Here is a 15,623-nt window from a genome sequence, read left to right on the forward strand (position 1 = left end):
ACCCACAAACTCAATTCTAGCTTTCCCTTTGTGATATGGAACCTTGTAGTACAATTTCAGAAATATCCAAACACTTACACACAAGTTATTGTCATGAAACTAGAAAAATGCTTGTTTTTTGGCCCTTTTTTGGCCCCTAATTCCTAAAATTTTGAGGCAATTACCCCCAAAATCAATTACAGCCTTCCCTTTGTGATATGGAACCTTGTGGTACAATGTCAGAGAGATCCATACACTTACACACAAGTTATTGTCTAGAAGTTACAAAAATGCTTATTGTTGGCCCCTTTTTGGCCCCTAATTCCTTAACTGTTGGTACCATAACCCCCAAAATCAATCCCAACCTTCCTTTCGTGGTATTGAACCTTATGGTAAAATTTCATGGAGATCCATTCACTTTAACTAAAGTTAGAGTGCGAAAACCAATGTGTCTTCGGACGACGCCAGACGACGCCAGACGACGACGACGACGACGACGATGACGACGACGACGACGCCAACGTCATACCAATATACGACCAAAAAATTTTCAATTTTTGCGGTCGTATAAAAAGTGTGGGAATCTACTTAGATATATTAATACACATGTTGACCCAAATTTCATTGAACAATAATTTACACAAGCATAAGATACTATAAAACTTTCAAAATTTTTATCAACTGATTCAATTGATGTACAATACTTTTTCAAATTAATTCATAAATAGTAAATCCTTATAAATTTTGATTTACAAAGGAACTATATACAAGTGTATATCTAAAATAAAAGGGTTGTTCAACCAATCTTTTCTTAATTTAAGGGCAAATAACATTTCAAAAGTTGAAAGTTGATAATTAAAATGGTGTAGAAAGTTTCTGCAAGTCATAAAAACACATTATAAGTTTCATGATATGTCTTCAACTTAGTATTTTGCACCATCTCCAAAACCAAAGTGATCGCATAGATCCAGCATGGCTGAATCAATAAAATGCTCCGCAGGGCGCAGCTTGATACGACCGCAGAGGTCGAACCCTGAACAGTTGGGGCAAGTATGGACACAACATTCAAGCTTGATACAGCTCTGAATTTGGATTGTGATTAAATATTTGACACAGCATAGGTTTCTGACACAGAATGAATGTGGTCTAAGAACTTAAAATTTTTAAATTGGACATTCACCTATTATGGTCCAATATCCAAAATCTAAATACATGGTTAGATTCAGCATATCAAAGAACCCCAAGAATTCAATTTTTGATGAAATCAAACAAAGTTTTATTTTAGACCCTTTTGACCTTAAATGTGGACAAAGTTGATAACGGGGCCCAAAAATCAAAAATCTAAATACATGGTTAGATTTAGCATATCAAAGAACCCCATATATTCAATTTTTGTTGAAATCAAACAAAGTTTAATTTTGGACCCTGATTTGGACCAACTTAAAAACTGGGCCCATAATCAAAAATCTAAATACATGTTTAGATTCAGCATATCAAAGAACCCTAAAAATTCAATTTTTGTTAAAATCAAACTAAGTTTAATTTTGGACCCTTTGGACCTTAATGTAGACCAATTTGAAAACGGATCCAAAAATTAAGAATCTAAATACACGGTTAGAATCGGCATATCAAAGAACCCCAATAATTCAATTTTTGATGAAATCAAACAAAGTAAAATTTTGGACCCTTTTGACCTCAATGTGGACCAATTTAAAAACGGGGCCCAAAATCCAAAAACTTAATACACGGTTAGATTCAGCATATTAAGAACCCCAAGAATTCAAGAATAAAACCCCATTGAAATTGATCAAGAAATAAGCAATTTATACGAAGTATCTTCTTTTGCACAATACTGTGCAATTGAATATTTCTTGCTATTGCGCAATACTGTACAATTGACAATTTCTTGCTATTGCGCAATATTGTGCTATTGGATATTTCTTGCTATTGCGCAATACTGTGCAATTGAAGATTTCTTGCTATTGCGCAATACTGTGCAATTGAAGATTTCTTGCTATTGTGCAATACTGTGCAATTGAAAATTTCTTGCTATTGCACAATACTTATTATATAATAATTTACACATCCTGTTTGGTGTGTATCTCCTACCATATCATTATTATTTGCTTTTAAATATAAATCAGAAATAACCAACTTAAAATGGAAAATTTTAAAAGAAAAAAAAAAGGAAAAAAAGAAAAAAAAAAGAAAAGAAAAAAATCCCCCCCCCAAATTTTTTGAACCCCCTTATGATTCATCACCCCCAAACTCAATCCCAGCCTTCCCTTTGTGGTATGGTACCTTGCAGTACAATTTCAGAGAGATCCATACACGTGAACACAAGTTATTGTCTGGAAACTAGAAAAATGCTTATTTTTGGCCCCTTTTTGGCTCCCAATTCCTAAACGTTTAGGGCAATTACCCCCAAAATCAATTACAGCCTTCCCTTTGTGATATGGAACCTTGTGGTACAATGTCAGAGAGATCCATAAACTTACACACAAGTTATTGTCTGGAAGTTACAAAAATGCTTATTTTTGGCCCCTTTTTGGCCCTTAATTCCTTAACTGTTGGTACCATAACCCCCAAAATCAATCCCCACCTTCCTTTTGTGGTATTGAACCTTATGGTAAAATTTCATGGAGATCCATTCACTTAAACTAAAGTTAGAGTGCGAAAACCAATGTGTCTTCGGACGACGACGACGACGCCAACATCATACCAATATACAACCAAAAATTTTTTAATTTTTGCGGTCGTATAAAAATCAGTTGAAAAAGGCTTAACTCATCAGATGGATACAAATAGAAATACATCTAACAAAAACACAGAGTGGACATGGCAGGGTACGTATACATCCAGTTACTGACAGCTAGTTCAAAGCCAATAACAACAATAAACTAAATATCAAATCAATATCTTCAAGCACGAAGAAAACTAGAGGCTCTAAAGAGCCTGTGTCGCTCACCTTGGTCTATGTGCATATTAAACAAAGGACACAGATGGATTCATGACAAAATTGTGTTTTGGTGATGGTGATGTGTTTGTAGATCTTACTTTACTGAACATTCTTGCTGCTTACAATTATCTCTATCTATAATGAACTTGGCCCAATGTTGACAATTTTGGTCATGTTGATTTATTTGTAGATCTAACTTTGCTGAACATTATTGCTTTTTACAGTTTATCTCTATCTATAATAATATTCAAGATAATAACCAAAAGCTGCAAAATTTTCTTAAAATTACCAATTCAGGGGCAGCAACCCAACAACGGGTTGTCAGATTCATCTGAAAATTTCAGGGCAGATAGATCTTGACCTGATAAACAATTTTACGCCATGTCAGATTTGCTCTAAATGCTTTGGTTTCAGAGATATAAGCCAAAATCTACATTTTACCCCTATGTTCTATTTTTAGCCATGGCGGCCATCTTGGTTGGTTGACCGGATCACCGGACACATTTTTTAAACTAGATACCCCAATGATGATTGTGACCAAGTTTGGTTAAATTTGACCCAGTAGTTTCAGAGGAGAAGATTTTTGTAAAAGTTAACAGACGACGCCGGACGATGACGCCGGACTAACGACGACGACGGACGCAAAGTGATGAAAAAAGCTCACTTGGCCCTTCGGGCCGGGTGAGCTAAAAAGTGTGGAAAATTGATTTGCCAGACTGACGAATGGACGGACAGACAGACAGACAGACAGAGTGCAAACCTAAAGTCCCCTTCGACTTCGTTGGTAGGGGACTAAAAAAAGTCATGCATCTAAGACTATGCATGATGTATAAATTGGCAGCCACATCCGGTCAGAATAGGGCAGTCAAATCTTATACCTCGTATAGGAGAGTGTGAAGCTCTTTGCATGTTAAGAGCCCTTGCAACAACTCTTTGAGGGGTTCATAGGGGGCTTTGTGCAGACTTAATTTCTGTTCATATACCAATATACCCTCATTTTGCCAGTGACATTCCAAATTTCCTTTTCTTCATCTCGGTTGACCTATTACAAGACCTACCTATTGTACTAACCGTTAATTTGTTCTCATCCAAAACATGCATGAAATATTTTCAACTGGAAGTTAAGAAAACAACAATCAATCAATCACTCATTCAATCTTAGATATACATGCAATATTTGTCACTGGAAATTAAACAAACAATCATCAATGAATCAATATCAATGCAATCATACATTATGGCCATATTTACAAAGAATGATAAAATGAATTTTCTCCATACAATTTATTGATCATTTTTCAGCAATTATATAATATATAAAAACACATTTTACTGATGCTTCTTAAGCAGTAAAATATCTAATACTAGACTTGATGAATAATGACAATATCTTAGTCACACAAATAATTTGGTCACATGTTGTCTCTCAAGACACTTTGGATCATTGAGAAGAATGTCTCGGGAAATAGTTATAACAAAACAATGCAGGGGTAACTCCCACTTCATAACAGGAAGTTACTGAGGAAATTAACAGATTTCATTTTCAATATTAAATTTACATGCACTATTGCATTTTGTAACTCAATTTTATTCATAATCTAGTGATCTGTCATATTTTTTCTATTAAAAAGATTTAAGCAATGGCTAAAACTTGTACTATAAAAGCATGTTGTGATGTAAGGTACCAACTACCAAGTATAATCTAACTGTGCAGAGATGTGGAAGGACAATAAATTTACACTTATTTCACACATCATTTTCATTCAAAATGTATTGTATAAAGTATATGATCCTACAATAAATTATAATCAAAGTATCTCCATTGGTGTACTTAAAGTGACAATAAATTTTACTTGTAAAATACAAAGGTGAAATTTTGTCCAAATATACTTTATTATTTTTAGATTTAAAAGTGAAATTTTAGCATTCATTTACAGAAGTAACCTTCATACTAATATTGTGACCCTAAGACCCTTCAAATAATGATATAGAATAAAACATGACTGCATGTGTGGTGGTATGGTGGTGTGCAAAGAATATTTCTAGTTGCTTTCATATTCTAATTTTGATCTTTGAAAAAATTATTAAAGATAACATACACAATTTAGCTCATTTGATTCCTACCAAGTTTGATTAAAATTGGCCAAGTGGTTTCATATTGAAAATAAGATTTCTAGGGGTTTTAAAGGAAATTATGTGCCATGATACTGCAAGGTTTCCCAACCTATCAACATAAAATAAAGTTTGTTTGTGGAGAAATTCCCAATCATCAATCGTTAAAGTTTAAAAACATTTCACCTTGTAGTTTTACAAGAGAAGATATTTCAAATTTGCCAACCAGATTCAAAGATTGCCTGTGGCAGTCATGAATATAGTCAGGAACCAATTGAGGATCTTTTATAAAGGACCTTCTAACATAAAATTGGTAAAGTGGTTTCAGTGAAGAAGAGGAAAATTTGAAAGTTTACAGATGACAATGGTGACAACAGATGCAAAGTGGTTGCAATAGCTCACATGGCCTTTCTTTAGATGAATGACCTTAAGCACATTCATTTTTTACACAGCTTTAAAGCAGATGTAACTCTTGAAAAACAAGGACTGTCTTGTAAACTTTCTTCTCATATATTTTATGATGGTATGATACTAAACCCCTAATGGGAGGGATTGTATTTGATTTTTTATATGATGAATACATAATCTTTCAATCAGTTTAATTGAGGTCTGGAGCTGGCATGTCAGTAACTTCTAGCAGTCCTTTGTTAATTTATGTATCATTGTCATTTGCTTAGTTTCTTTTGTTACCTATTCTGACATCGGACTCAGACTTCTTTTAAACTGAGTTTTACTGTGCGTATCGCTGTGTGTTTCTTTATTCTACATTGGCTAGAGGTATAGGGGGGAGGGGGGAGATCTCAAAAAACATGTTTAACCCCGCCGCATTTTTGCGCCTGTCCCAAGTCAGGAGGCTCTGGCCTTTGTTAGTCTTGTATGTTTTTAAATTTTAGTTCATTTATATGTTTTGGAGTTTAGTATGACGTCCAATTTCACTTAACTAGTACACATTTTTATTTAGGGGCCAGCTGAGGACCACCTCCAGATGCGGGATTTTCTCGCTGCGTTGAAGACCCATTCGTGGCCTTCGTCTGTTATCTGCTCTTTGGCCGGGTTGTTGTTTCTTTGACATACATGTATTCCCCATTTCCGTTCTCAATTTTATTTACTGGTATGAACAAGAATGGTCACATATCTAATCATATCATTAGAATAAAAAGTACATTGATCTTTTTCAAATTTCAAAAGGAGCTTTAACTCTGGAAAAAATGGGGTTTTAATCTAATTGTAAACAAGAAGGGCAAGATAATTTGCTTTGTCCTTGAATAATATAAAACAAGAAAATGGACACAAACTTAAATATAAGTACATGTAGTATACAGGCATAAAAATAAATGAATGATGATAATTTGGGAGAAAAATATTAATCTTTCAATTAACAGGGATTGCAATGATACAAGGTGAATAAACATAATAATTTTCAGTAGTTATCATGACTTTGCCTTTAGTTTTAATTGTGACACTGTGTCATCTACACAATTTCAGTCATTTTTTCTTCCTTTTTATTTTTTTTGTTTCACACATGTAGATAATCTCAATTGGGATACTATTCTGACTATGACGATATCTACCTGAAGGGGCTAAGAGCAACTGGACTTTTTAATTAATATTCTTACTAAGTCTGATCCATTTGTCTCAAATATGTTAAAAGCAAAGCCGATGAAATATTTCAAGTACACTAATGATCAAACTAAAAGTTTATTGACCTTTGTTTTAAAAAGATTTTGTAAACAAAATAGTCATTTCCTTTTTAGTTTTGTTTATATGTCAGTCAGCTTTGACGTATATAGGTAACATTATTAAAAAAATAGTTTATGAAAAAAAAACATAATTTATCTTAAATATCCATACCCATGAAGCATCAATTTACCTATGTAGGATCATAATAGAATATGGTTTTAATGGAATGTACATTGTATAGACAGGAAAGGATAGAAATAATAACATTACAGGACAGAAACTAAATTGAATAATTTTTCTGAGCCCTGTAATGAAGATCACTATCACTATCAAAGGCAATGACAGATGAAATACTTAAGACATTTAAATACAAAACCTGTTCAAGGCTTGTTTACACAACTTCCTACATTTAATTAAATTTCAACAGATAATGTCCTTTACAGAAGTTATGTAATGTTATTGTATGACAAAACCATGAAAAAAATTGTTTGTATTGTTTCATTAAAATTAATAATGAATAAAAAGAGGTGTGTAATACACATCAAAGAGAAAGAAACCCAATGAGACATACAACCAAAAGACATGTAGATGGCAACATACAGTTCTAAACAGTAGACAAGTGTAGTACACACCATTGAGATAGAAACCCAATGAGACATACAACCAAAAGACATGTAGAGGGCAACAGACAGTTCTAAACAGTAGACAAGTGTAGTACACATCAATGAGATAGAAACCCAATGAGACATACAACCAAAAGACATGTAGAGGGAAACATACAGTTCTCAACAGTAGACAAGTGTAGGACACAACAATGAGAAAGAAATCCAATGAGACATACAACCAAAAGACATGTACAGGGAAACATACAGTTCTTAACAGTAGACAAGTGTAGTACACATCAACGAGAGAGACACCCAATGAGACATACAACCAAAAGACATGTAGAGGGCAACAGACAGTCAAGTGTAGGACACATCAATGTGATAGAAACCCAATGAGACATACAACCAAAAGACATGTAGAGGGCAAAAGACAGTTCTAAACAGTAGACAATTGTAGTACACAACAATGGGAAAGAAACCCAATGAGACATACAACCAAAAGACATGTAGAGGGCAACAGACAGTTCTAAACAGTAGACAAGTGTAGGACACATCAACAAGAGACACCCAATGAGACATACAACCAAAAGACATGTAGAGGGCAACAGACAGTTCTATACAGTAGACAAGTGTATTACACAACTATGGGAAGGAAACCCAATGAAACATACAACCAAAAGACATGTAGAGGGCAACAGACAGTTCTAAACAGGAGACACCCAATGAGACATACAAACAAATAGACATTTAGAGGGCAACATACAGTTCTAAACAGTAGACAAGTGTAGTACACATCAATGAGACAAACAACCAATGAGATATACAACCAAAAGACATGTAGAGGGAAACAGACAGTTCTAAACAGTAGACAAGTGTAGTACACATCAATGAGACAAACAACCAATGAGATATACAACCAAAAGACATGTAGAGGGAAACAGACAGTTCTAAACAGTAGACAAGTGTAGTACACATCAATGAGACAAACAACCAATGACACATACAACCAAAAGACATGTAGAGGGAAACAGACAGTTCTAAACAGTAGACAAGTGTAGTACACATCAATGAGACAAACAACCAATGACACATACAACCAAAAGACATGTAGAGGGCAACAGACAGTTCTAAACAGTAGACAAGTGTAGTACACAACAATGAAAAAGAAACCCAATGAGACATACAACCAAAAGACATGTAGAGGGTAACATACAGTTCTAAACAGTAGACAAGTGTAGTACACATCAATGAGACATACAACCAAAAGACATGTAGAGGGAAACAGACAGTTCTAAACAGTAGACAAGTGTAGTACACATCAATGAGACAAACAACCAATGACACATACAACCAAAAGACATGTAGAGGGAAACAGACAGTTCTAAACAGTAGACAAGTGTAGTACACATCAATGAGACAAACAACCAATGACACATACAACCAAAAGACATGTAGAGGGCAACAGACAGTTCTAAACAGTAGACAAGTGTAGTACACAACAATGAAAAAGAAACCCAATGAGACATACAACCAAAAGACATGTAGAGGGTAACATACAGTTCTAAACAGTAGACAAGTGTAGTACACATCAATGAGACATACAACCAAAAGACATGTAGAGGGAAACAGACAGTTCTAAACAGTAGACAAGTGTAGTACACATCAATGAGATAGAAACCCAATGAGACATACAACCAAAAGACATGTAGAGGGCAACAGACAGTCAAGTGTAGTACACATCAATGAGACATACAACCAAAAGACATGTAATAAACTATTAAAAAGATCTACCACCAATACCAAATTATCTGATTTATAAACATAAACAAAATATGACAAAAGACAACTACTGTTTAGCTTCCTGTTTTACATGATTATCATCCTGTCAAGGTCTTTGTTTCTAAGAGTTGGCACAAACAATCTAAACAGCATAAGTACCTACATTATTACATGTTTAATTATTTACAAAAAATGTAAAACAGAATAATATAAGAGGCTTTTCTTGCAGAAATATTAGTTGCCAATCAAAGATGGCTTGATACTTAATGGGAACTTAAATAAAATAAGTTCATCAACTTTTTGTCTTACAGGCTATTTTTACTTTCATATTCTGTTTTAATCAATGGAAGTAGGTTTACAAACATGTAGTTGGTTGGTAGGGACATAGATTATAAAACTAAAATATCAACAAGTTAGGATGATCTTTATAGACATCAGGAGATGTGGTATAATTACCAATGAGACAACTATCTACTATAAAGCGAGGAACAAAGAATGTAAACAGCTACAGATGGTGTGTAAACCTAATACCAAATTCGATAAGCAATCGATGGCCCTAGAATAACAAAGAGTGAAACAAATCATAAATAACAATAAACAGTTTATAATTGATTGGTGGATTCTTGGTGTTTAACACTACTGGCTATATTTTGGTGGTCAGTTCTAATTGGTGGAGGAACCGGTAGTCCCCAGACAGAATCACTGACCTTCCACAGGAATCAACTAACAATTCTAGCAGTTTGATATAAGTTACTGTCAATAACATTACAACCATTATGGAAAATGAAAACCATTGTAAACCAGCGAACCTGCATTTTTCATTTTTAGAAATACACTGGTAAAAGTAAAATGATATGATATACAAAGGGCTTTTAAGGCCTATTAGTTTACCTGATGTTCAAGTAACCCTACATCACTCGCTTAGCAACATAAAGTTCCACAAACAACAACAACAACAACAATACTTTATTTAAAGAGGGTTAAACAGTTAGCTATATAACTAATCTTCCCTGAGGCCTTCATCATAGAAAAAGCATGTCTTTAAAAAAGAAATTTCTATCTTTTTTTTATTTAATTTTATTATCAAACCATTAATATGCCTATTTTTCATAATACTACAGTAATTATCTGTTCCGTTATTTTGAAGAATGGGCATATTTGATTTGGAGTTCCACATGGCTTTGAATTTACTTTTTGTTTACATTTGTATGTCTTGTTCATGATCAGTTCTTCTCAGTGAAAGAAGCCATTTCTAAGATGAAGTCTTATACAGTATATACATGTACAACAGTTGTGAGGATGATCAAAAAAGATTAAGATGTGAAAAAACTTCAATGGCCAAGGGTCAAAATAATACAAACCAGTTAAGATGAAATATGATGTGGACATTCGGTTACCAATCCATACCTTAGGTCATGTTAGGTTAAGCATTATCAAGATAAAAAGTTTTGTAGTATTGATGGATAATTCAAATTTATTCTGGGAAAACATGATTTATTTATTAGTTGTTATTGGCTTTAAACAAAATTTCAGTTACTGTAATTTGTGTCTTTTGATTTTAAGTTGGTTGTTTTCTTTGTTCCAATCTTTTGAGTAAATTCATTTCCAACACAGTTTGTTCTTACATCTATGCTGTGCTGTAACACCACTGTCCCCAGGTTAGGGAGGGGGTTGAGTGCTCTGCTCACAAACATGCCACCACATTCTATATACTCAAGTTATGAGGGTATTACCAGCCCAGTAGCCAGTAGTTCAGTACTGGCGTGAAAATAAGGATATTGTTTGATTGAAATTCTAGAAATCATTTTAAGTAAGGAATGACTCAATATATATCTCCCTCATGCAAAGCTCTGATTCCTTGTCCGAATTTGGCTTTACTTTAGGTCTTTTTTGGTTTGATCAGCTCTTCAATGTTTGTATAAGTTCTAGAATTTCAAATATTTTGGCCTCGAGCATCACTGAAGAGACATTAATGTCGAAATGCGCATCCGGTGCAATAACATTTGTACTGTTTTTGTTATTACGAGCCTTCATTCAATGGTTTTTGTTAGTTCATAACCATCATTTTTTTTTGTTAATAGTTTTGTTATAAATCAGGCCATTGGTTTTCTTGTTTGAATAGTGTCACATTTTGTCATGCTGGGGCCTTTTAAAGCTGACTATACAGTAAGGGTTCTGCTATTGCTTACAGTGACCTATAGTTACTTACATCTACATCATATTTATGACAGTAGAAACAGAATCAAATACCACAAATATTTACTGCTATATAAATGTATGCGGAAAGAAGCACCACAGTACCTACTTCAAAAGTTTCAACTTATATCTGTTAAGAATCCTTATGCTTTAAGGGATTTAACTCAAGGTAATTTGATAGTTCCTAAGCCAAAAACTGAACTGTTTAAAAAATCTTTTGCTTATTCTGGATTAGTTATATGGAACGGACTACCATATGAAATGAGTAAAGTGCAAAACACTTTTTGTTTTAAACAAATTATAAAACGATACTTGAGGCAGTCCCAATATTCAGTCTTGAAATGATTGCAACTATTACTTTTTTAGAATGTATGGTTTTGATTTGTATATAGTATCTATTTACTACATGCACTCTGTAACTGTTTTATATGTTCTAATGGAACTATCATGACTATACGATTGTGAAATGACTATGTGTTAATATGTTGTATGTTTGCTTTTTTTCTCTTATTATTTTTTTTTTACTTGTATTGTATACGAGGGCTTCAGGGAAGATTAGTAATTGTAACTAACTGTGTTTTCCCTCTTTAAATAAAGAATTTATTATTATTGTTATTATTATCATTATATTTGGTGGATATTTTTTTAATTGGTAATCATACAACATTTCCTTATTTTTATATAAAAGGCATTAAGATACAGCAGCAACTAAACAATTCACTTATAGGGTCTTTGCATCGGCACTAAACACATTTATTTAAAAACCAGTTGTTGGCATGACACGGGTTATGTTCTTCTCATATATGTTATGATGGTATGATACTAAACCCCTAACGGGAAGGATTGTGCCTGATATTCATATGATGAAGACATAATCTTTCAATCAGTTTAATTGAAGTCTGGAGCTGGCATGTCAGTTAACTGCTAGTAGTCTGTTGTTATTTATGTATTATTGTCATTTTGTTTATTTTCTTTGGTTACATCTTCTGACATCAGACTCGGACTTCTCTTGAACTGAATTTTAATGTGCGTATTGTTATGCGTTTACTTTTCTACATTGGCTAGAGGTATAGGGGGAGGGTTGAGATCTCATAAACATGTTTAACCCCGCCACATTTTTGCGCCTGTCCCAAGTCAGGAGCATCTAGCCTTTGTTAGTCTTGTATTATTTTTAATTTTAGTTTCTTGTGTACAATTTGGAGTTTAGTATGGCGTTCATTATCACTGAACTAGTATATATATTTGTTTAGGGGCCGGCTGAAGGACGCCTTCGGGTGCGGGAATTTCTCGCTGCATTGAAGACCTGTTGGTGGCCTTCTGCTGTTGTCTGTTCTGTGGTCGGGTTGTTGTCTCTTTGACACATTCCCCATTTCCATTCTCAATTTTAATGGATAGACATGTTAAGTTAAACTCTGTGGCATTATCTTAACCAGTGGCAAGCAAACCAATCTTAAAGTGTAAGCAGTGATGGTTAGTGAACAAGAACATTTTGAATAAAAACAAGCATTCTGAGAGTATTGCATGGCAATACATAGTCCCCTACCGGGTAAAAATTCATTATACTGGAACAAAATGCTAACTTGTTCTATAATTTGTCATGGTGTAAACAAAAAGAAAATATCAAGTCAATATCTTCAAGCATGACTAAAAACTGTGGAAAACTGAATATATGAGTGAGTTTTTTCAAGTCCAAGGACCATAACTCTGCACAAAATTATCAGACCGAAACAAAAATTTGAACTTGATCTGTAACTTGGCATGATAAAACTATTTACCAATTGTCAATCAATATTTTCAAGCATGATGAAAAAAAGTGTGCAAAACCTATAACACTCTAACATTAGATATGATGTAATACAATGTATATCTATTTTCAAATTACAATCAAATATAATTAATAGTTCCAAATATTTTTTCTTTCATTTGTCACAAACTAATATAGATTTGTAACTTACCTATAAAATGTCAACAACTTTTATCTACACAATGTAATGTAATGAAATATATACCTTAATAAAAATAGATTATTATCTAATTAAAGGATTTCACTTAATAAAAAAAAATATATATATATACATGTAGCATTCAGAAAATTAGTTTATACAAAATAACATATAAACCTGCCACAAAATTCCTCAAACAATTTACCAAAGAATGTCTTTTAAAAAATGAGTTATCGCCCTTTGTACAGATTATATGGTTTAACATAGTACACTAACATTAGTTATGGAGTTTTTTCATGGACCATAACTCTGGACTAAATCATCAGACCGGAACAAAATTCGAACTTGATCTATAACTTGTCATGATAAAACTATATACCAAATATCAAATCAATATCTTCAAGAACGAAGAAAAAAAGTATGTAAAGCTGAGTAGCCGGACTGACGGATGGACAGACGGACTGACGGACAGACAGACGGACAGAGTGCAAACCTAAAGTCCCCTTCGACGTCGTCAGTAGGGGACTAAAAAAAGTAGAGGAGACTACAAATATACATGTAACTGCTTTCACTTTGTACTGGATGAGAAAAAACATGCTATAAAGGAAAATAAACTAAAATGTAAAAAAAATAATTAAATATACATAAATGTTATTGTAACTTGGGAAGAGGGAATCCATTTTAACAGCTGTAAAATATGAAAAATAGGAAAGAAGGGGATCCATGGCCAAAAAGCCAGGTATCAGGCACATGTATCAGGGTTCCTTTCACCAATTTATTAGCTTTATACTGTTTTAAACTGTGATTAGGGTTCTTATCACTCCTTAATTAGCATTAATCAACATTTTTTTAACTGATAAAATTGTGTGGGTTTGTGGCCTAGTGGTTAAGACTGATAGCTGCAGTGCTGAAGGTCCATAGTTTGATTCTGGCTCGAGGCGCTGGAAATTTCAGTACATCAGAAGGGTGACTCTCTCCCTCCCACACACATCTTTGGACAGGAGTTTAAACTAGAGTGGGTACTTTAAGGGCCTCCAAAGTTGCCCCTGACTTTATCTATTCGGTTTGGCTGTTCCTGCTGAGCAGGCCAGTGGTTTTCACCAAGTACTTCGACCTCCTCCACCATAATAACAAACTTCCCAGTGTTCTAGCACTCCCTTAATATTGTGTTTGGGTGGGAATAGTCCTTGTAATAAAATTGAGAATGGAAATGGGGAATGTGTCAAAGAGACAACAACCCGACCATAGAGCAGACAACAGCCGAAGGCCACCAATGGGTCTTCAATGTAAATATTGTTGTAAATACGTTAGTGACACATCTCCATTAATCCTTTTGGGGAGTGTACAGATTCCACTGTACTTGCAGATTTCAGGGGGTGCTCATAATAATGGAGAAATCTACCAGTACATATACATACAGATAATGTAAGTAAATAATGACTTTATTTTTAGTTTTAGAGAGTAACACACTAATTATGATATGTCATGTGCATTGTTTATGTACTGAAAGTTTCAATTTTTTATTTGTAATTAGGTTAGTAACTAAATGAATACAAAAAACATGAGTGAGATTGAAGGAATTTTAGCCCTGGGCAATATAACAATCAGGGGGGATAACTCTGACTTTTTACAGGTAAATATTTTATATCAATCTTCTCCGAGTATGTTGAAAATATTACCTACAACATTTTGTTTGTCTTGTCAACGTTCGTTATTTCACTCATGTTAAATAAATGAACCATTTGTTTTGTTGTTATTATATATATTATGATACAATAGAGTAAAAATCCTACCCTGTATTCTCTGTGAAATCCATTGCCTGACGGGTCGTCTTCATTTGACATTCGTTCAACATGATAAATAAACTTATTGAGAGCTCTGTGGAGCTGTTCGGTTCGATCCACCATTTTTTTACAAGAAAACGTCAGCCAAAAACATTTCCTTCAAGTGGCTTTATAAACCGGACGTTCTATATCTTTGTCAACAAGGAAGCTTATAAATTGAAGAATGTCACGTGATTAACGTGAACCTGTTTTGTTTTTTTTTTTCTACCTAAGGCTAAGGACTTGAGAGCATTTTAGATTTTGGAGGCATCACACTATAAGTATCAATTATTGTAAAACGCTTACTAATTCAAGTTTTTTGTTTCCTAATTTATTCTTCATATGGCAGGACATTCTTTCTTCCTTCTTAATTTCCACTGTCTTAATTGTAAAATCGTATTGAGAAGAACAAGGATTTGTACAAAAATCTATACAAATCCTTGATAAGAATAAGAACACAGTATATAAGTGGAAAAAGTTAAAATATTAAGGAATATTTACTTCAAAAATTATAACACAAGAAAACTAATATCAATATAGAAAAGGG

General features: G+C 33.7%; 1 protein-coding gene across 4 annotated transcripts in view; it reads right to left on the reverse strand.

Annotated features, from left to right (window-relative positions):
* The window catches only part of LOC127729939 (tyrosine-protein phosphatase non-receptor type 12-like), a 71,113-nt gene extending 55,860 nt beyond the window's left edge, over positions 1 to 15,253 (reverse strand). For all 4 annotated transcript variants that reach the window (XM_052237943.1, XM_052237936.1, XM_052237918.1 and 1 more), the window contains exon 1: positions 15,047 to 15,253. In XM_052237943.1, coding sequence (XP_052093903.1) covers positions 15,047 to 15,160 — 114 coding nt within the window. In that variant the 5' untranslated portion in view covers positions 15,161 to 15,253. The remainder of the gene's footprint in view (positions 1 to 15,046) is intronic.
* Positions 15,254 to 15,623: the final 370 nt, after the last annotated feature.

The sequence above is a fragment of the Mytilus californianus genome, unplaced genomic scaffold, assembly GCF_021869535.1.
Source record: "Mytilus californianus isolate M0D057914Y unplaced genomic scaffold, xbMytCali1.0.p SCAF_1, whole genome shotgun sequence".
Lineage (NCBI taxonomy): Eukaryota > Metazoa > Mollusca > Bivalvia > Mytilida > Mytilidae > Mytilus > Mytilus californianus.